Genomic DNA, 23,739 nt, shown 5'->3' on the forward strand with positions numbered 1-23,739 from the left:
GCTACAGTAATACAAGCCTCCAACCTAGCCATTTTTCATGGCTCACACTACTAATCATGTTCTTGGCAATTATGAGATGAATAATCTATGTTTCTTGCCTTTCATGCCAATTTGGCCTTGTATTTTTTTAGTGTTTCTTAAATAAAAAAAAAAAACTGGAAGGAATTTGTACAAAAAACTAAACTGAGGTCATGCAAAAAAAGAAAAAAAAAAACCAGAAAAAAATCCTAGAAACAAAACCATCACAATACACAAACACTAATGATGTGCTTAGAAGACTGTTTTTGCTGGGGAAGAAAAGGAACAAATTGCTGGAAAACTGTAGTAACATCACTTTGAATATTTCGTTTTTCCCGTGAAACTCCAGGGGAAGAAAATGTTTTATTTTAAAAATTTAAACCAAAAGTGCCCTAGCTAGCACAAAGAACTAGCTGGCTGCTGCTTCTCATTTGCTGTTGCTTAACTGCATTAAGAGACAACTTAAAAACAAACCTTTCCTAATCTGGATGAGCTTCCTTTGTCAGCAATTTGCCTGGAATTGCATATAATGAGAAATCCATATAATGATGTCAGATATCACAAATGAGACAGGAATTGTTCTCTGAGACAACTGTTAGTATAAGGGATGATCTATGTGCTCAAAAGCTTTGAGAACCCTTGGTTTAGGTAAATTTGATTCTCACCTCACAACATAAAAGCTTTCAGAGGCTTTTTCTGTGAAATCAGTATAAAGAGCTATGCCTTTTCAAACTACTTAAGCCCTTAAATCAACCTCAGATGGAAAGAATGATGAAGCAAATATTAAAACTAAAAGTAAACATAATAGACATACATATATAAAAAATTCTAAGAACTCATTTCTGCACAGAGGCTGAAGAAAAACAGTGCTATTGCTTCACTCCAAAGAGAAGTGCCGCTGCTCATTGCTGTGCTGCAGAAATTATTGAAAAATAAAAATTAGCCATAGGACACGTAAAAACCTCCTTAATTTTAGGAATGCATTTAGGACAATATACTGTCTCTGAAAACAAAACAAAAACAAAAAACCCTACCAAACAAACAAAAAAAACCCAAATCAAACCACGTCAAACCAAACCAAAATGGCAGTTAGTTGAAAAAAGTAGAAAAACCTGCTAAATTTACAGCATTATCCAGCTTCTCATAGCTTTCACTGCTGAATTACTGTGTAAATTACTACACTTAACATTTATTGTGTCATCAAATTATCCCATTAGTTTGCTACAGAAAGCTTATGATGTGTTATTCATATTTTAAGAAAAATAAATACATTCTTAAAATTTACCCAAAGATAAAGAGCTCTCCTACATTCAATGAGTTTAATATACTGCTTCCTGTAAAACATTTGAGATTATGTAAGACACTGTACATAGGAAATATCTATACATATCGATACACATGTGGATCTTACGTAGACTTGTCTACACAGGAATTCATAGTGAACAATGAGCTCACAAACAGTCATTCATTTGCCTTAGCGATACTGCTTGATATCACCAAAAAGCCTCCCTATAAAACCCCTCTGCCCTCTGAACTTGATCAAACCCTGGTGAAACCAAAGGAAAGGTTCACTTCAGTGTGAAATACTTCACCCTCCTGGCCTAGGCTTTATTTACATAGGAATTCCAGATCCCTTCAGGTGTTTACTGAGTAACTAATTTCATTGTCAGCTCTTTTTACGCGTTTCCAAAAAGGAAGTCTTCTGCTCCTGTTCAGCAAAGCCATACTAATTAAATACAGGATGCTGAAAAACAGTGGCCATGTTTTTAACCAAATAATTGTCTAATTTTGCTGTTGAGTACCCAATATTGTATTGTGTGTAAGAAAACAAGGGTTAGGGTGTGCCTGTCCTAAAGCAGGTTTGGTAAGTTGCAGAACTCTTTCCTGGGATGATTCAAAACTATGTTTACAGTGATAAGTGCAGACAGAAGCATGCAGGCTAACTGAGATACTCAGTTCTGGCTAAGAAACTACGCACCTATCTTAATATGCCATTGTACAGAGGGTAATAGGTGCTGCTGGGAATCCAAGTATATTACTACGAACATAATATTACATTGATGAGGCTACGTAGCTTTGGAACCCAAATACGCTCACACCTGGCCACCTTAAAGCATAAGAAAAAGGCACAAGTCATCTGTCCAACTTCCATCTATGCAGACACAGTTTCAGAGTCTGTGCCCTTATCAGCTGAAGCCATACAGGGGGAAGGAAAAGCAGTGGGATCCTGTCTGGGAAGGTTTTCAACAGCGCAGGAAAACATATAATGGATTGTCTTTCTTTTTTCAGCGTCAGTAATATTTATTTTTCCTATTTTCCCTCACTTTTTATCTGTTTCAACCCTTCAACCCCACCACCCATTTCTGTCAGTGTCTCTCCCCACATGGCATTGTACTTCCAAAGCAGCTGCCACTTCCATTTCTTCCTTTGAAGGTGTCCATGCTGCATGTGAAAAATTTCAAGTAGCAAAGGTATGGAAGAAACAGACCAATATACTGCATTAAATTTGATGCTAATGTTCCTCTGCAGCATTGCCTATTATCACTTACAACTGTAAATCCTTTGATATTTGGTATATTTTGACTTACAAGGTCATGGGAGACTCTGGACTTCATATTTTATTTGAGAATGTTTTCATTCCTTGGGGTAATGGAGAAAACCTTACATATGTGGTCTCTACTGTGAAGAGCTAGCAAAGTAATTCTGCTTTTTAATCTTGTAATTTTTCAGTTTATGTCATGAGGTTAAAATGCATCAAGATCTAAGACTGACAATTCTGAGTGGCCACTGGCTATGGGAGACCGCTGTTAAGCATGACAGAGCTTGGAGTTTCCAAAAATATCCCAGTGCTGTGAGAAAGCCTGAAGTGCTGCCAGGATGAAATCAAAGGGAAAACCCCCAAATGTACAGCAGCCCCACTATGCCATTTTTACCACACTCCAAGACAACTGACAGCTCCAAAACCTTAATTCCCTTATTATCCTGCATGTCCAACCCTCCTGGAACCATTACTACTACTCCTATGTCAATCTTTTTAATACAGACTTTACATTTTCTACAGTAAAAACATTCACTCTGCCCTTACTTTTTCAATAACTGTACATTTCATCTTCCAATTCATTAAAAATACAGCAACAACAACAAACTTCTTGCCACCACCTTCATAGCCCTTGGACACCCTTATGACTTCTCTAGTTCCTCCTTCTTGCCATTTTACCCCACGACTGCCATGACTATGTGAACTGCTTGTGCGTGTCTCAGAGTTAGTGCACATTTCACCCCAAATTCATCTTTAAAGCCACATCTATACTAAAACACAACATAAATAGTTTAGCAACAGGTGGAAGATTATTGTCTGTTTGTTATAGCACCTATGAATAACAAAGTTAATATTCATTGAATGCAATACGCATATATTATATTTAAACACCACCCTCATTTTATATTTCTAGAATGCAACAACTTTGAACATGGAACCTTATCTTCTAATCTCTACTGCAACACAGTTGCACTGCAACTGCAATTGTCAGAATACACAGGAAGGTTAAAAAAGGCAGAGAAATTCCATGTGTCAGGCATCAGAAAAAATAAATATGTAAGAGGATATCAGGTTATCTTGATAGAAGAAACAATTAAAAAAACCCAAACAAACACACAGAAAAAAGATTAAGCTTATGGAACATGAGAAATAATGTTAAAAAACTTCCACACAAAAATAAAACCTCAATACAATAAAGAAACTGTCTTCCATTACAATTAAAAAAAAAAATAGTGCTAGTTATGGAGAATTCCATTTAAGAATGAATAGCATATGGGGAAAATTAATAAATAAATAAGAAAATGGAACAACAAAAGGTCTTCTGGAGGCATCCGACATGCATGAATTACAATGGTCACCACTCTGACCTAAAGGCAATAATCATATTTCAAAAGGGGAAAATAAATCCAGAAAGGAGAAGACACAAAAGATGAAGTATCTTTTATGACACTCAGTCATGCCAAATCACAGAATGAGCTGTCAGTTCTCTGTGGCTATGAGAAAGACCACTGTGTTAAATAATTCTCCTTACATTTAGATAACCTCTCTTACACATTCACAACAAATTCAATAAAACTGACGGAAAGCAGTATCAGGGATATGTTATATGTGGTAACATTGTACTAACTATATTGCTGCACAGCATTCCCTGTATTTTGGCCTGCAATGAGAAGATATTTTAGAGAAGCATTCTAACACAGACAGTAAAAAATGTTCTATAATGACCAGAAAACTGTTATCTTTGAAATCTTTGCTAACCTTTTTTTAACCATATTATATAGATTAAAAAGTATATATATTATATACACACAGCTCTGCTCCAGTTTTTAAAATAACTGAGGGAGAGAATATACAGAAAGAATCAACACCAGTGTATTATATTTTAGATCAGATTTCAAGCATAGTTTACTTACCTGGTACAGCATGATAGGTTCTATGCTGTATCCCAGTATATCAGCAAACTCCTTAGCAATAACTGTTTTGCCACAGCCCTAAAAAGTTAAAAAGTAAGAATTAGATTACATTCTAAGAAACATGGGGAAAGCGGGAGAAAAGAAATTTCAATGCTTACTTTTCCTCCAATTAAACACATATCTTTAACCATATGGGATTGCATCATTTCTGCCAACAGTTTATCATGGCTGGAAGTCTTTATAAAAGTATCTGATCGAGGATGTTTTTTTAACAGCGCAGTCCCAGCTGGAACCTATAAGGAAAAAAAAAGAATACAATCAAAATGCTAAATAAGCTACACTGTGATAACTCTAGGCTTTGTGTGGCCTGGGTTACACTTCTCCAAAGTTACTGTGGTATTTTGCTGATGATTGTCATCCATCAAACTTACATCTTTCACTTAAAAATATTCAATCACACAATTTCTAGCAGACAACCTTCTTCACACTTCCTTTGTCTCATTTTCATAAAAAAGTAGCAAAATGTGAACAAATGGAATTACTGCAAAGAACTTGAGGCTGTTCCTGCTAGAGACAAAATATAAGTATCACCAACATTAACTGCTCATCACAGAAACATGGAAGAGACAGAGCAATTCGTATTGTAAAATCCTGAAGGGGTTACTTTGACCAGAACTTTGCAGCGTTTCAGTCGTACTCCACGTTAAGGCTCTATTTCCACACCCCATTCTAGTCTGGGAACAGTTTCATCTGCAAATTCTTTATGCCCTCTTGTTCCCAAAGAGACATACTGCAGACCTATTTTCAGAAAGTATCACCTACACATCAAACAAAATTAAAAAACTCCTCAAGAAAGAGTTAAATCAGGTCCCTACAGACCCACCTTTTTCTGACAAATTCCCATTTGCTGCTGCTCCCCTTTTCACTTTGTCATGGTACAAACTCTCTGAGGATACTCCTCACCTCTCTCTGACTCCTACTAATTCTAGACTCTCCAAATTCAACATTAAATTTGCAGATCAGCATGTTGCATGAATATGACCTTATTCCACCACCTTTCAGCACTTCACAAACTTCATCAGAAGAAACTCTAACCACTGTTGATGTGATTACTTGTGTTCTGTTTTCCCAACATCTTCTATCAGAACATTACCAAGCACTCATTAGATTTTATTTGTAGTGTAAAGACAGACTATTGTTTTTATCAGAACAAGAAAGGGAAAGCAGCACCAAAAGCATCAGGAGTACTCTGTTATTCTAATATAATTAAAAAAAAAGGAAATTTAGAGGCTTTTCTTCCATCCATTCTTTAGCATTTCTTTTAACACAAGAAACTAATGAATCACATGTACGAAAGTATGAGTTTATCTAGCAATAAAATCTTGTATATCCATAATTAAATATCATAGTATCTAAAAAATGTGTTATTCTACCAAAATATATTCAGTGCAAATGAGTTTTTGTGTCAAGTGTATCAAAATCTCAATGAGATGAAAAAAAATAGTATCTAAAAATATATATAGTTTTATGAAGATACAAATTCATACCTGGAATGTCACTTCTTTTTCACCAATCTGGACAGTTACATCAGCCTTGAAGGGTTTGTTTCCATGTGCACTTTCTACTTTGGCAATCCTTTGGGGAAGCAAGTGGCTTTTTGAATCCTGAAGCTCAAAACGCTGTAGAATTAGGGGATGAAGAAAATTAGTTATTAAATACAGCTTTCTGGGTTTTAAAACTGCTCTTTCTGAAAACAAGGCCAGAAGTATATTCAAGTGCTTGTGAAGTCCTAAATCCATTTACTTTACTTCAACTTTCACTTCACATACCCGTGTTCACATTCATGTTGGCCTATACATTTTGCATTTAAAACCAAAGTGAAAAGATTGTATACCATCTACTTTTTCTGACTGTAGTGACAGACGTAAAGTGAAAATGTCATATGGTGACTTTGCCAAGTCTTAGCCTGACAGAACAAAATAGTAACAGAAACAGATTATAGCCTTTAGCATGTGTAATAATAGACCACCTATCTCTGCAGGTCATTATAACCAATTGCAGATTTAAACATCTGGCTACCAATAAAAATAACCATCAAACATTATGTTTACTTAGCTCCACAGCCTTATCATACAATGAAAATTGAGGATAACCTGTACGAATTAAGCTTTCAGCATGTTCTGGGTATATCAAGGACAAAAAAGGGGACATTTGTCTTCCCAATCCTCTTTTAAGCATTATAGTCTATTGTATGCTGTATATAGGAAGCCTGGAAACCATTTAAATACCCTGCATGAAGTCTATTCTGTTAGTGAAGGGGAAGTCAATCAGGGGGGGTTATGCACAAAAAAGAGCCACTAACTGAAATTACTGAACTCATAGAGCCACTTTATTCCAGCAGAAGCTGAGTAAATCAGAGAAAATGAGTATTATTCAACTCCCTAAAATCCTTTAAAAAAAAAAAAATTAAAACAGAAGTAACTAATGTAAAATAATTCTGAAAAGCATGTACTTTTATTACTACTGGGATTCACAGCACTGCCTTCTAAAGTTTAGAAAGAAAACTGAGATTCAATCACACAAACACTTGGCTCTTCATCACTTTGTAAATTCCCACTCTGGAACAAGAGCCTACAAAAATTTCATGTTTAAACATGAATTTTAGATAAATGATCAGGAAAGGACTGCACCAAATTATATCCTTATTGTAACAGCTGAGTCTACTTCAGATACCACTAAATGTTTAAACAACCACAGAGGACAGGAATGGCTACTGAGCAGTATCTCAAAACTGATTTTAAGAAATGCTCCAACTATAATTCTGTTAAATCATAGAATAGTTAGGGTTGGAAAGGACCTCAAGATCATCTAGTTCCAACCCCCCTGCCATGGGCAGGGACACCTCACACTAAACCATCCCACCCAAGGCTTTGTCCAACCTGGCCTTGAACACTGCCAGGGATGGAGCATTCACAACCTCCCTGGGCAACCGATTCCAGTGCTTCACCACCCTAACAGGAAAGAATTTCCTCATACCCAATCTAAACTTCCCCTGTTTAAGTTTTAACCCGTTACCCCTTGTCCTGTCACTACAGTCCCTGATGAAGAGTCCCTCCCCAGCATCCCAGATTTAGCATGAAAGATTTGCAGACAGCAGCAGCAGACCTTGTATACAAAGATTTTGGGGGTCTAAAATTTCTAAGGTGTTCTTTGGTTTGAGTTCTTTGAGGGTTGTTTGTGTGTTTGTTTTCTTAAAATGTTGCTGAGGGCTCTGCAGCCAGCCTTTTAGACCCTAAATTAGGATGCTGAAAGAGGACTGTCTCTGTGAAGATTATTATTGAATTTTTACAACTTGAATTCACCTAACTGAATTTGTACAATCTGAATTCATCACATGTAAGCACATTACCACACTTACCTGAACAGTAGCAGCAAACAAAAATGTCTGTAGTTTTCAGACTAAGGCAGATCTTTTTGACATAGTTCTTTATTTAGAATTATGACAGCTAGATATGGAATCAGAGTGTGGCATGAAATGGATGTACAACACATTAAACATACTTGTGCCTGAGCCAGAAACAACTTCCTCCACACAAAGTCCAAGTTGATAGCTGCAAAGCAAAAAGTATTTGTGGCTTGGAAGGACAACTTTTCAGCCCATTCAGTATCAGAAAGTTTAGGAGGTACTTAAGAGACTTAGCGCCTCAGACTCAAGAGGAAAGAAAAAAAGGAAGACTAGGCACCAAAAATAAGGGAAGTGGTTTGGCAGTTCATAATTATCAGGCCACATTCTACACACCTAGAAACATGTGAGAAAAGGCAAACTGTAAATATTAGAAAAAAGGAAGAAGAGGCATTCTCACTATTTGGAAGTATCTAAGTGATCAGTAATGTCTCAGCACTGAAACCACAGAATAAGCTGGTGATGCAGCTGGTCAAAGGAACAGAGAGCTTAAATGAGACTTATTTGCAGATAACCACTATGCTGAACCCACAAGACAGCTAAGCTATCCAAAAGAGGCATCCAAAAGCAACTAATCTTTAAGATTCTCTGCATGGGAAGTAAAGAGAATTTTTCAAGGAACAAGAGGACTGAACTGTTTCACAAGAAGCAACCTAAGAACTTCAAGTGCAAGATGGATAGACAGTGAAGTCTGAACAGATTCCATTACAATGGCATGTACTGGCACTAAGACCATTCATTAATGCAAAACCCCAAAGATGACAAACTACTCTGGGGGAAATAAAAGGGAAAGATATCATTCCTTAGACCAAAATTTGCAGCAGAAATATCTTACAAGAGAACAAAAGCGTCGACAATAAAAAAGATTCCAGTTTTCTAACTATTAGCGTACTTCCCACGAGAGAGTGCCTATGTACTCTGAAGACTCCCTATTGCAAAGGAAAGTTTTCAACAAGGAGGTAAGACTAAAGTGGGTGTGAAGATAATACAAAAATAAGTCAAAGGGAACAAAGAAGCTTTGATTTGATACAAGATCATGACAGTAAACACAGAATCAATCAAGGCATAAAAAGAAATAATCGAGAATGGCCTCAGAGCAAAGCTAATCACTAGGATAGTAGGCTAAAAGGCACTTGCTCATTTATTAAGACAAACCTGATCTACATTGCTTCTAAACTCTGATGGGAAGATTCTCTTGATTTGAAGGTGGAAAAAAAAAAACAAACACCAAGACCAACAGAGGTTGTTTCCAACAGTGGGGAAAAAAAGGCATGCAAAAGGCATGTGAGAATTAAAAAAGCAAACCCCAAAATCTCTAATGAACCTGAAGTGAAATACTAAAATTTTATGGAACATGAGGAACTAAGTACAGAGCAGTTGCAGTATCTTACGAGCCACCAAACTCAGACTAAATGAAGATGACCAGATTTATAAATGCCTAGCAGTAGTATAAAGAAAAGAAAACTCCAGTAGTGTGGAAGACATATATGTGCTTAAGCTTATTGTTTGTGAATGTTTAACTGGAGACTGTTTCCCTTGCAAACAGCAATTTCTCTATATAGAAATCTTGTAGAGAAGAAGCTTAAATAAATATTTACTTAACGTTTGAAATCACATTTCAAATGTTCATCTGTCAAAATAACTTCTTATGACAGTATTTCACGCAAGTACAGAATAATTTTAAAGGCCAGAATTCAAACCAAGTCGTATTTTTCTCTGCAAGGCCTTCTAAGTTTAAGGTGTTCTTTAAAAATCAGAATAGAAATTGACACAATTTCCAAAGTGTAGAAACTTCAAATAAGGGTATTCAGAGGCAAATCATTCTCAAGTTTATTTTGGTACCTCTGTCCTGTCTGTTGCAAGCTAATGAACTAATGAATACTGCAAACTGTAGCACTTGTACAAATGTTGTATATGATAAGCAACTCTCTAGATAGCTGCTGATCCTGGATTAGTGTGCAATCCATAACAGATTTTTTGATGTTAACTAGTTTGACATAAGGAGACGTTTCTATCAAATTAAAAAAAATAGTTGATAAACAGAATTAAGTCCAAATCAGATTTTAATTCCAACTAGATCCACTCAACAAGAGATTTGAATTTCAAAGTATCTTTAAGCACCCAAGACTAACACTGCAACAAGCTACTTTAACTCACAGGGAAGGTAAGTCAGTGTTTCACATTAATTCATTATTGAGAATAAGGATTAAGAGGAATACCTAGGTCTTGATGGAGTCTCAGTCAGCAAGGAGGCACATAAGGAAAAGATTTACCCAGGTTAAAGATAAGGTTTGGAAAGACAGTGCCTTCAGAATATGACCTCCTCAAAAATTGTGCACGGGGTCTAACAGCTGCCAAAACTAGCTGCTTAGCCTAACCACTGGCTATCTCACTTCTCAGCTCCAACAGCCAGATTGGAAGGGAAGATCTCCTGAAACTAAGATACATTATCAGCTAGATTACTACTTCCCCATATCCGTCTCCAAGCCTGATGCCTATGGGTTATATTTTATTATATGATTTTTTTTAATTTTCTTTAAATTATAGATGGTGTTAAGAAGTTATTCAATTCACACAAATTAACCCATCAATTGCAATATACTTTAAGTACTTATTTTTCAACTCCTGATACCTCCCAGATTACTGCATTAATCGTATTCTGTTACACAGAAGTATTTAACGGCAAATATTAGCTGAACACTCTTTGGGTATCTGTAGGAAGGTAGAGTAAGAAATCATCTTGCTTCTGCCAAACTCCTCTCCCTCATATTTCTTATGAAATGGAAAAAAAAATTTCTTACCCATATTTAATACAGTTTTGGCACTGCTATTACTAAAATGTCATTACAAACAGAAGTTCCTCAGCAAAACCAGTTATTTTCTGTATTTCTTGAGGTTTATTCCTTAACAAGATTTGTTGTGTGCAATTAGAATAAAATTCCGAGTAAGATTACGTGCACTTGCTGACAGTAACAAGAAAATATATTAAAAAAAATAAAGACAAATTAACCCACAAAAACATAAATGATAGGGAGGTATTTCAGTAGTCAAATCAACCTGTGCTACACGGGAAGCAAAACCATGCACAACGCATAAAATTAAATAAAAGAAATGGAAAATGGAGGAAGCTGATGGTATAGAACATAAAGACATTCACTTTTTATAACTGACAGGGGAAACCAAATGACATAAAGGATCTAAAATAAAGGCATATTAAGAACAGAAATGACTGTTACTGCTCTGCTAGCAGATAGGAGTCTATTTCCACCCAGACCATGGCTCTTATAGGCAACTTCAATCACCCTGACATGTGGTGGAAGGGCAACATAGCATGACAATCAATCTAGGTTTCTGAGGCTGCCTGGAATAATGTCTCAGCAAAGGCGCTGCATGGGCTTGGCAGGAGGGATGCACAGACAGCTCCTGCTATTCACAAACAAGGAGCAATTGGTTGTGGATGTGGCAACCAACAGCAGCCTTAGCTGTACCGTCCATGAAATAAAGGAGTTCAAAATCCTAAGGGGGAGTGATGAAGACAAGTAACAGAGTACAGATCCTGGATTTCAGGCCAGATTGGCTTATTCAGAGAAGTGGTAGGTAGGACCCCACAAGAGGCAGCATTGAAAGTTCATGAAAGCTGGCAGGTCAACTTCAAATGCAAGGATTGTCCATCCCAAAACTCAGTAAGACAGGTAGGAGACCAGCCTGGTTGAACAGCGAATACAGCACTGAGCTCCAATGCAAAAAGGCAGCATACAGAAGGCATCAGCAGGGATGGGCTACAAACATTTTCATGACACAAAGACTTGGTTTTATGAAAAATAAAAATTTACTAGCTACAAAGTTGGTTATATCTAAATATTGACGTAAAAATAGCTTCTCATTTTCAGCACTAAAAGAACTGGTAAAGATGCTCTAAGATGCGAATGCTTATTTTCAACAGCATACATGACCCAGAAAGCCAACCATATCCTGGGCTGCATCAAAAGGAGCATGACCAGCAGGTCGAAGGAGGTGATCTTGCCCCTCTACTCTGCTCTTGTGAGACCTCACCTGGAGTATTGTGAGCAGTTCTGGTGTCCTCAACATAAAAAGGACATGGAACTGTTGGAACAAGTCCAGAGGAGGGCCACGAGGATGATCAGGGGACTGGAGCACCTCCCGTATGAAGACAGGCTGAGGAAGTTGGGGCTGTTCAGCCTGGAGAAGGGAAGGCTGCGTGGAGACCTCATAGCAGCCTTCCAGTATCTGAAGGGGGCCTATAGGGATGCTGGGAGGGACTCTTCATTAGGGATTGTAGTGACAGGACAAGGGGTAACGGGTTAAAATTTAAACAGGGGAAGTTTAAATTGGATATAAGGAGGAAATTCTTTCCTGTTAGGATGGTGAGACACTGGAATCGGTTGCCCAGGGAGGCTCTGAGTGCTCCATCCCTGACGGTGTTCAAGGCCAGGTTGGACATTGCCTTGGGTGGCATGGTTTAGTGTGAGGTGTCCCTGCCCATGGCAGGGGGGTTGGAACTAGATGATCTTGAGGTCCTTTCCAACCCTAACTATTCTACGATTCTATGACTCCTAGAATATATTCAAAAGCAAAAGAAAGCTGGCACTGCACTGATGTTATAAAAGGATAAATGGAGTAACTCTTCATAACTGTAGGCTTTTTAAACTATTATTAAATATGAACAAAACAACAAAACAGATCAAGCAACGACAAGCAACAAAAGACTAACACAGACCAAACCCAGACACTAATATAATATACAATCTATAATCCTGCTATACTGAATTTATTTGTGGTCTCTATTGTCATTTTAGTATCTCCTCTTAAAACTCAAATGCTGAAGTATTTTTTTTAAGTATTTGACCACATAACCATGTAAGCAGCTACTCTCAAGTTAATTAACTGCTTATATAATGAGCGGTTTTCTGCAGACTTTGAACTGGGGTTTAAATATTCTGCAGAACACACAGGATTCACCTTTCATTATAATGAAATCTACTAGCTTATGAAGGTTGGGTATTTTTAAATACTGTTTTAGCATCAGCAATAATATAGCCATTTAGTTTACCTGAAATTTCTTTTCTTCATGGAAGTAGTGAAGAAACTTTAGTCAGGAGAACTACTGTCATAATCCATCACTCCCTGGAATTATAATATATACATACAACACTTACTTTTAATGCATCTTTGACTGCAGTTCTGCCTTCCTTTCCAAGGAAAACATTATAGGGGTAAAGCCGGTCAATAACATGCTGGACTGACATCATAGGAAAGGAATCCTAATTGAAATTAAATAATACAAATTAAAAAAAGAAATTATTGGCTCATTCGATCATAATCCATTAACCTGAAAATCTTACATAGCGCTGAACTTCAAATAAAACTGCAAGGACAGTATATAAATGACCACTGCATACAAAATTCAATCAAATTTCAAAACAAGCATTTCTCAAGTGCAATTCATTATAATGTAGATGTCTCGAGTAGATTAGAACCACCAGATCTTAAAAATTACTTTCTTCCCTGTGCATAAGTGGAAGCTACAGTAACTCACTCAGATATCTAAAGATATTTGAAGATCAGAGAGACAAATTCCACCACAGGTAACCAAGATTCATAGTACTATCAAAAAAGAATCAATATGACAACAAATCTATATTAAATACTGATCTACACATTCACAGCAATTTCTAGGGTTTAATTTTTATTCTATCACATTGTACAGATTCTACTTAAGTCAATTCTTAGAAATTTCTGAACAGCTTGATCAAAACTGGTTTGTTTTGAAATGAGATACTAAGTCTGCTTGCACTTTCCACATAAAACTGAAAACAACTTTTTTTTTCCCTATCTCCTTGTTAGTCATAAGTACTAAATTTTTTGTCAGTTGCTGCCTGAACTAAACAAAGATTTGATAATTATGCTGCAGTAGTGGAGAAAGAAATGGAAATGCATGTATGAATACTCCAGAAACATTTGCATGAAGCCTTTGGTGGTGGAAAAAAGTATTTCAAAACCCCTAAAGTAATGTTTTATTGTTTGCTTTAAAAAAGACTTGTACATTTTTTAAAACTTCTTGTAACAGCAGTGAAAAACCGTCAGTGGACTAGCACTACTTTTTAAGCCCTCATCCAAGTAAAAAGTAAATTATATAATTCAAATTAAATCAACTGATTTTCAGTTATACACTTGGATTTACATAGGCACCCAACTGAAAGAAGAGTTGCTTAGAAATGAAGCCAGGACATGCATATTTTATGAAATGCATAATTCAATTTATACTTATAATCAGTAATACTATTTATAATGTTCCATATTTAAAAAAGATCAGTAAAAATAAACCATTTAAGTCACTGCAGTAAATGTCCTGCTTAAAGGATCAGGGAGTCCTTTATTGCATTTTAAAAGCGCTCTGTCTATATATAAAGACTTTAACATATAATTTGTCCACATTATCTCAAATTAATAATAATTACAATGGCTTGTATGAAATTAGCCTCTTCAGAACAGTACCCAACGAAAAAATTCTCCCCTTTAGCAGGCAGGAGTTTTCAACTGAAGAAATACATTTGGGACTGTTTGAATCCATGACAGAAGATAGGAAGCTAGTCATTACAATGTATTCCCTTCACACTTTGAAACAAGTGAATCAACCAAGCTAGAAGTAGAGGATGGCAGTGACCCAGCATGTGAAGGAAAAATGCTGTAGCTAGAATCACTAGGAACAGTCAGCTTAGAAAAACCAAGTGATTAAAACTAATTCTAAAAGAAACAGTTCTCATCTACCTAAAAAAGACACTGTCATATAATGATAACACTTCACATTCTCTAATGTAAAATAAAATGCTTCTTTCATTCCATAGTTTAGATAATAGCTTAAGGCTCATTTTCTTTCCATTACTCTGAAAGCCATCTGGCATTCATTTAAAAATAATTCTTCACTACAGAGCTCAAAGAATAAAAAGTTACAATTTATTTTAAAATCCAACATGTATTTCTTTCCTAAAGCCCTTCAAAAAACATTTCATTTCTGTGAATCTGATTTTTAATCACTTCTTAACATCTGATGCAGTATAACTAATTCAGAAAAAAATTATGTCTGTAAGTAGAGAGCACAACTGAGGGGACTGAACACCACAGTAACACAAGTAATTGTATCCAGCAACGCATGTAGAAGTGATCCGCGGCTGAGCAGTACCATAGGTAAAATGACTGTACGAGAAAGTCCTCTCTGTAGACAGCTGGTACCTTGGAGAGAGGGTTTCACAAGCTGTCTTGGTGTTTTACCCTACTGTAAAGACTGCAAGACTGTATCTTCCTGCATATAAACCAGCCCCAACCCCTCTCTCTCTTTATACAGATCTCATCTCCCTGACTTCCTTCAGGAGGCATCTTCAGTTTTTACTTTGACTTTTTACTATGTAATCATAAAGCCCAAGGGACAAAAGCCTGTCAGAAAGCAGAAAGACTGCCTGAGCTGTAGTCCTGACCTGACTGATTTGCCACTGTGATCTCAGTAAAGTGCAGTAGTTGTATTTCCCTGTGGTGGCCTGTGGCTGTCAGAAACTACTGCATTTTCAAGTGTGCACAACCTGTATCTTCAGGTAATCCTCTATGACTATGGTTATTCTAAAATCTGCCAGCCAACCCAAAGACCTAATGTAGGCTTCATCTCACACAGTTTAACTGCGTCACATACCCACATTTTAATATGACTGGTTTGGCTTCTTTTTGGTGTCAATGGAGAATAACATGGTCTCTGTAATACAATCAATATTATCACGCATACTACTAAGTCAGAAGAACTTCTAGGTTGTGTTTTTTGTTTTTCTTCACTGACTACGTCAGTGTCATCAAGTAACTTATAGATTCATCTGAAGTCAATTAAAATGATTTAGTGGAATAAAACCCATTTTGAGAACTAAGATAGATTTAATCACATCACAAATCTTCCGTCATGCCATAGTTTGTCCTTTACTACTATGCTATATGCTTGGTTAAAGTATTATCCAGAGATATCTGACTGGTGCTTTTCTCCCTCAAACCATCCTTAGGTTTTTTCAGGTTTATTTTTTAAATGCTTATCTTCTTCTAACAACACGAATAATCCAAATCTTATTTTAAGCCCATACAGTTTCACAGCACATGTGTATGCACATACCAAAATCTGAACTGCAGCCGATAAGCTGTCTAAAGGAAAATCTGGAAGTCCCAATGTAGAAGATTCTTGAGAGCAGAGAGTTGTAGCAAAAGACAGGAGCTGAGAAATTCTGCATAGGAAAAAATAATTACACAGTTTTATACATGCTATCTATATTTAAAATACTAAAGTCTAAAAAGTTAAATAGAGTATAAGATGCTGAAACTATTTCTGAGTGCAAATAAGAAAGGTGTGATTGAAGTTCTAAAGCATTAAGGATTCATTATATGAAGGCTGCATATGAAAAGCTCTGTGAGCATACACCCACACACATTAAAAAATTTCTTTCCATTCTGGTCTCTATGCAGTGAAAGAAGACACAAAAATAGCAAGGAATCCTGAAAGGACACCACTTTTCTTCATTCATTCCATTTTCTTTTTTTTTTTAAATATGAAAAATTACCTCTCTGTGGAAATGTTTGATCCAATTGAATATAATAGCTGAAGATGGTCCTGGAAATAGAACATAAAATCACAGAGTAAATTAATTTGGGGATCAGACTGTAGGTCACAGCTCATGATGTACAATTTCTATTTTCCCCTCTAATTTAGACATGGATTCTACTCACTCCTTGACACAGAATTAATTTTATTAAAAAAATAAATAAAGAAGAAAGATTATAAAATCTTTCTTTTAGGGTTACATGTTTTACGGAGGTTATTTTTCTGCTGCAGCATTCCTTGGCAACAATAAACCTGCTTTCCAGGAACTTATTAGGCCCCATTATGAAAAATGCCCTTTCAGATAAATTTATTACTCAAGGATTCTTTTCAAAGGTGAGGTAAGAAAAACATAACGTCAAAATATTAGCTCTACTCAGTACACATAATCCAACCCTTCTGCTAGGACACTTACCTTAAAGGGCAGATGATAAACATCTCTAGCTTGAAATCGAGACCGAAGGGGAGGATCCAAAGGGTTACCGGAGTATTTAGGTACTGGCAGGCCCAATGCTATCACTCGAAAATCTTCACTAACCCGAACAATCTTCCACGCATCTAACTCTGATTTTGCATGACTCTAAATTAATTAAAATAAAGCAACGAGAAAAGAAAAAAAACCGCATCATTAAAGCCTCATGATGACTAGGCTGTAGACTGTCTAACAGGTCATTCAACCTAAATGTAGCCATGTTCTTTTCTTCCATTCAGAGGGGCTAGAGAGGGCTGAACTACTCAAATCTGCTGCTGCTAAAAGCAAGTTTTTAAAAAATGAACATAGAATGCTTGATTAAGTGCAGCTTTTGGCCTGTAGCAATTTGACTGAAGGTAGTCAAAGCTGAGAAAGTATCATCATACCATTGATTTCACAAAAAAACCCAGAAAATAAGTGGACCACAAAATTAGCTGTATCCTAAAATATTACAAGTGGGTTACCATGAGCAAGTTTTTTCTTCTTTTTTTCCCCTAACTGTAAAAGAGACTAAAATGTGCATCTTAAAAGTTTAATTTACAAGTTACGCTTTATTATAAGCAAGAATACAGAACTAAGCTCCTTTATGAGGACATTAAATGTTGTGTTTCACTTATCATATAAAAATTCACTGCACACAAAAAATGCACTCTTTAGTCTTCCCACATCACAGTTACGTCTTCCTTGAAACCATACATGAGTACATTTCCTGCAGATCTAGATGTACAGTAATTATTCACACAGGAGAAGAGAAAAAGAACATTAGCTTATATAATACAATATTCCTTAAACAACAAAACAACAGTATTAGATTTAGCATTGTAGCAAGAGATTTATTTAATTCATATACTATTAGCACTGTGCCCGAGGCACTCATTTTGAAACATTTTATCATTAAGAAAAGTGTTAAAAAGGAAAAGAGAAAAGAGACGGATGCTTTGCATAATTGCAACCAAATCCTATCTAAATTTGAATTCTCATTTTCAGTCTTTAAATACAATTACATTTTAAAAGCTTACATTTAAAATATAATGATAATGATTCTAACAACTGCATCTACTAATTAAATATCAGAAATATGTTTTGGGAAAAGCATGGATCAGAAGAGTGTTGAGAGATGATGAGAGAGGAAACAGATGAGAGACATAAGAATTAAGGATATATTTTCAGAAATCCACTACACTTCAGCACAGTTGGCAACTTCATTCAGTCAGGGTCAATGACAGAAGGCTTACTGTAAATTTCCTTCCTGGGCCACATGGGTTTGAATTAGGTACTTTACCACTGTTAGGTATGACAGACAGAAACATGAGCAAGCAGGTGTCAGACTGTTAGGAGAGACTGACAGGTACGTGATCGGAAGCTATGGTACATGAAAGTAAGATGCAGAGTACTACTGAAAATTGTTTCATGAGATTTACTGAGGACCCCAAATGCCTGAAAAGTATCCACTCACACTTAAGCAGTAGGACTCGAAGCCTCAAAAAAGTAAAATGGCTAAAGCAGCAATGGCAGCAGATGCTAAAATCCTTTCTCCTATCAAAAGAAAATTCTCTAACCATTTCCTATAATTTAGATTGGCTGTTTACATATACTTTTGTAAATTAAAGGCAAGACAACACTAAAGAATACAGTGTTGCTCATCTTTACCTCATTTTTTTGGTATCCTAACATTTTAAAAGCTTAGCAACAGGGCTACTACAATGCCAAAGCATTTTCTGAACTTCATGTGAACAATTTCAATTTAAATCTGTTTTCTCAAGTATATTTTAGTTACTCTTACATTGTGGCTTTTACATTTTAGAAGCATACAGGCTTCATACAACATTAACGTTGACTACTCTTTTTCATGTGAAGAGACAAGATATAGATGAAAACTTTTTGTTGCTGTTGCAAGCAGCAGTTTGACTTTTCACATAGCTTTCACCCTGCCTATGTCATCCTATGTAACACCCCAGAAAAAAAAACAACACAGAAACCTTGATGAGATTGCCTCCATCTGACTCATAAATACTCTCCCCTTCATAACAGTATTCTAGCACTGCCAAGAACATGAAAAAGACCATGGGAAATCCAAACAGCATTTCCATACCTGCAGAAGTTTGTCATAACGCTCTGCAGACATAAGAAAACGACCATCTTCAAGCTGCATTTCCCTATTCTCCAGTAAATTGTTTAATACAGGCAGGACATTCCGCTCAGCCTTCTCCAAACCTTCCAACACAAGGATTCTGCCTTCAGTAGCTGCACGAACTGCACACTATTAAGAAATATAAAAATAAACATTACATAAACATTAAATCCTGCTGAAAAGACCTTCCAGGTGCTTCCCAAAACAGTATTTATTTCTGTAATAATCAATAAAATTCACATCAGTAGGAATCAGTAGTATCTGATTGCCTTAGTGCTACACATCCATGAGCCAGACTTTTATCTCCCAACTATTATAGGGACTGACAGAAGTAAGTTCCAGTATTTTATACTGAATAAAATGTAAAACCTTGCAAACACTTTAGTGTATACCCAGTATATATTAATATGTGGCACCTTTTCATTTTTATATTGCATAGTATTTTGCACTTTAACGCCCCCCAAAAATTCTGCAACAACTATTTCTACAGCAAACATACAATCAAAGTAGTCCATCATATTTACAATTCCATTAAAATATCCAGAAAAAAAGTCAGGTATTGCCTTGGACTGCCCCTGGCATGTGAAATTCATCCTCGGTACATTGCTTTAGTCTGACTAGAACAGAAGTTCATTGAAACCAAACATTGATGATAACACCAAAATAGTGCTATAAATAAACGTTTAAAAATGTGATAAAATTATAAAGATTTAGAACTATATTCCCTGAGCAGAATATGGTCTTCTACAAAACCAGAATAAAAATGTAGCCATTAACCCGATAATCCTTTGGAGCCTTTGGGATAAAAAGTACTTCTTTTCTGTATTTCAACTTTATTAGTTGACAACATGTGGCTGTTTATTTAAGTGCATAATGTGGAGCCAAAATGTAAAACTAAACTACGGCACTGGTAATTTTGTGTAGCTTGCAGTCAGTGACATTCACTCAGGTAAATTAACTGCACTTCCTAATATTCACAATCACTGTCCAGTAAAAGACGCTGGAATTCAATGCATTCTTCTCTACTTCCCATTTGCTGAAGTTTAAACACACAATTAAGGGGCAGATTTAGGCATAGGCAACATCCAGAGGCATCAAAGAGTCACCAAAGACTCTTCCTTTGCACTCCTATTACATTTTAACACTATTTTAGACACAAGCACAGCTGCAAAGGAGAATAAATGAAGTCTTTTCCCATCATGTCTCCTGTTAATTTTACAGAAGAACCTTTCATATAATACTAGATGGGAATCTCTGATGAATACAATACATGCCAAAAACTGGGCCAGAAAGAAGGAAAATATGAGAAAGAATAATGAAGAGTATCGGAATACAAAAATAACAACAAAAAACTACATATGAAAGCAGATGTATAAAGAACAAAAGCATAAGCATAAACTAGAAACAAAGAACAGGTCAGCATAACAAATGAATTGCTACATGGTACAAAGCAAACAACAGAATTGGAGAACTATCTGAAAAGATAAAACACTAAATGATAAAACTAACTAATTTAGATGCTCCTTATGAACTGTATAGAATCACAGAATCATAGAATAGTTAGGGTTGGAAAGGATCTCAGGATCATCTAGTTCCAACCCCCCTGCCATGGGCAGGGACACCTCACACTAAACCATCCCACACAAGGCTTCATCCAACCTGGCCTTGAACACCGCCAGGGATGGAGCACTCACAACCTCCCTGGGCAACCCATTCCAGTGTCTCACCACCCTAACAGGAAAGGATTTCCTCCTTATATCCAATCTAAACTTCCCCTGTTTAAGTTTTAACCCGTTACCCCTTGTCCTGTCACTACAGTCCCTGACGTATAGAAGCATAACTACTGACAAATTGGCCATAATGTAAGCTTTTCACATTGTAATTAAGATGGAAATAAAAAAGGCACTCAAAAGCCTTGGTACACATCTCCAGATCAAGCTCCCTTCTCTGAAAGACAATATTTTAATATCTAGCCTCAAAACCAGTATCTGAGGAACCTGGAGTAATCTATTAAAGAAGTAGCAGTGCTCAGATTATTTCTCTTCCAATTCTTTCAAAAAGCAATCAGTATGTTAATTGACTTTTCTGTTGTTAATTCAGGACATCATACTCTACTAAGAGGCAATATAAAATTCCTCTCTCCTCATCCCATAGTGTTTGTACAAAGGACAAATGTACTAACATTCTTCTCTACAAAGGTCACTGGCCAACTCAAAAATCTGCTCCACCTCCTTGAATAGAAAACCTGAGTCTCCAGCAGCCAGTCCAATACCTGGCATGAACAAAATGCTATTTTGTCTAAATGCAGTTTGGAGAATACAGCCAGAATATGCTTTAACAAACAATTTATTTGCCAAGTTGCTTGGATTCTGCATATTATAAGTCTATGAAGACTTTATGACTGAGTTTTACTAGCCAGAGGAAAATACACATTCTGTTCATATGGTTTCAAAATATTTTGAGTATCCATAGAATCTTGTTGACTCATGTTGAGACACGGACTCTGTAGATGAAGGCTTGCTGAAACAGCAGGCTTCTAGAATCAACATAAATCTCTCTCACAAACTTTTATATGAAGACAATCTGTTTTAGGGGTAAGCAGCAAATAGCAGGAAGTATATAAAAATCATTAACTTCAAGAAAGAAGATGATCTTCATTAGCAGTGCAATCTCGAGAAGCAGCCTACTGCACTATGTTGCTTGCGGTTCATCAGTTTACAGGATCAAAATACAAAAAGTACACAGTTTCCAGAGCTTGGAATCTACCTGAAGTTTTTACTATTCAAAAACCTACTGCTTGGTACAATAGTATTTCAAAAGGTATGCTACAGATGGTCTTTACCTACCTATATAGCGTACCTTTTATAACCGACCTCAGGAATGGCTGAATGCACAACCATGGTTTTTCACTTCTTAATCCAAGACACCTCTTAACAGCAATAACACCACCTGGGTGCTAATCTACTCTGGTTTTCTTCCTAACTGCACTCTTCGTGTACCTTCAAAACACAATTGAAATATTGGAAACTGTTCTCTAAAATGCAAAGAAATAAATGCACAATTCATCTACACCTGAAGTTCTTGCGCTAAACAGCATAAAGTCTGCTCTTGAGACTGAAACAGCTACATATCTCTGGCCAAACTACAGTATTTCTGCATTCTGGTTGGTAATGAGTAATGAGGTTTTTTGCAATGAACTAGGCATACTACAAGACATCCTCTGAATCATTATTTCAGTTTTATCTGTGCATTGATGGATTGGTATGGAAACTAAAATGCATACAAAAAACTGAGAGGAAGGAAAGTAAAAGTTTGCAATCTGTCACTGAAAATTGTTTTTTTTTTTAATGTTTCCAAGAAAGAAATATTCATAACTCTATAATGAAAACTCAGAAATAGCTGCTCTGCCTCCCTCTCTCACTAGGCTTGAATGTTTAACATAAAACACAGTTTGAAAGAGGGGCTTATATTGTGCAACCCTAATGATAAACCTGAGATTAAAAGTATTAATTCCTGTTAAAAGGCCAAGGAGAATTTGTTAAATGTTTACTTTCAGATTTACTGTAACTGCAGCATGGGACTATATTGCTCATCAGAGGAGGACAGATGCTGCTGCCTCCCACCCATGCTCCTAGGGCTCTGGAAGGATGGTAACCTGGATACCTGCTCCAGGGAATACCTGCAGATACCGCAGGCTGGGAGCAAAAACCCATCACACAGTGCTGCTGCTCTGAAAGTAATGTCTTTATGCAACAAATACCTAACAAAGAATGCTTAACCTGGTTTCACACTGCACCTACGAGAACATATTTTTATCTTTAAAGGCAAATCACCTTAGGAACAAGACAACCCTAAGCAGACTTCCATTGCATTTCCTGTAGCTTCACCACAGTGAGCTCCTCCAGCTGAGCAGTGCAAAAGACAAATCCAGGAAGCTGTAAACCCCAATTTTGACATAAAGTATACAACCACATGGATGAAGTTATAGTGTCAGAAAGGGTACAAGGACAGAGAAAAGCTCACCACAGTGCACATACCAAAATGCACAAGCACCAGAGAAAGGAGGACATTTTCATAAAGCTAATCAAAGTCATTTTTAAAGGCACAAGAAATTTCAACAGTATAGCTGAAAATACAAGAACTGAAATGGTAGTTCTCTTCTCTCTGTAAAATGCTTATCAGAAACCAGAAAACTGTGGTTGCCCTGAAATCCGTGAGGAATTTTCTTGGGGAACTCTAAAGGGCTTTAATTTTTCAGATCTAGGCATCATTCCGAGTACAACATACAGGCTACACTGCAGAATTGTATTAAAATTGCTAGAAATTGCTCAACAGTAATCAGTCTCTTTTTCAGAAGCTACCTCAAGACAAGTTTGGTATGTTTTTAGAAGATGACTTGCCCCTGTTATGAAAACTGGATCCCTGTAATGACATCTCAAGCACAGCAACCATAACTACAATGTGGAAAAATAACAGCACAAGTAGCTCAGTGAACATGAGAACTAATGAGGTAAGGTTTCCCTACATCTGCAGCCTACATTTCAGATGTCCTTTCCAAT

The 23,739-nt window shown here is 36.5% G+C and overlaps 1 protein-coding gene across 2 annotated transcripts in view; it reads right to left on the reverse strand.

Moving 5' to 3' along the window:
• The window catches only part of VWA8 (von Willebrand factor A domain containing 8), a 176,841-nt gene that overhangs the window by 123,208 nt on the left and 29,894 nt on the right, over positions 1 to 23,739 (reverse strand). For both annotated transcript variants that reach the window (XM_065678185.1, XM_065678186.1), the window contains exons 5-12: positions 19,142 to 19,309; positions 16,993 to 17,157; positions 16,540 to 16,589; positions 16,098 to 16,206; positions 13,111 to 13,215; positions 6,018 to 6,149; positions 4,629 to 4,763; positions 4,471 to 4,548 (exon numbers count right to left, since the gene is read on the reverse strand). In XM_065678185.1, coding sequence (XP_065534257.1) covers positions 4,471 to 4,548; positions 4,629 to 4,763; positions 6,018 to 6,149; positions 13,111 to 13,215; positions 16,098 to 16,206; positions 16,540 to 16,589; positions 16,993 to 17,157; positions 19,142 to 19,309 — 942 coding nt within the window. The remainder of the gene's footprint in view (positions 1 to 4,470; positions 4,549 to 4,628; positions 4,764 to 6,017; positions 6,150 to 13,110; positions 13,216 to 16,097; positions 16,207 to 16,539; positions 16,590 to 16,992; positions 17,158 to 19,141; positions 19,310 to 23,739) is intronic.

Source organism: Lathamus discolor, chromosome 4 (genome assembly GCF_037157495.1).
Source record: "Lathamus discolor isolate bLatDis1 chromosome 4, bLatDis1.hap1, whole genome shotgun sequence".
NCBI lineage: Eukaryota > Metazoa > Chordata > Aves > Psittaciformes > Psittacidae > Lathamus > Lathamus discolor.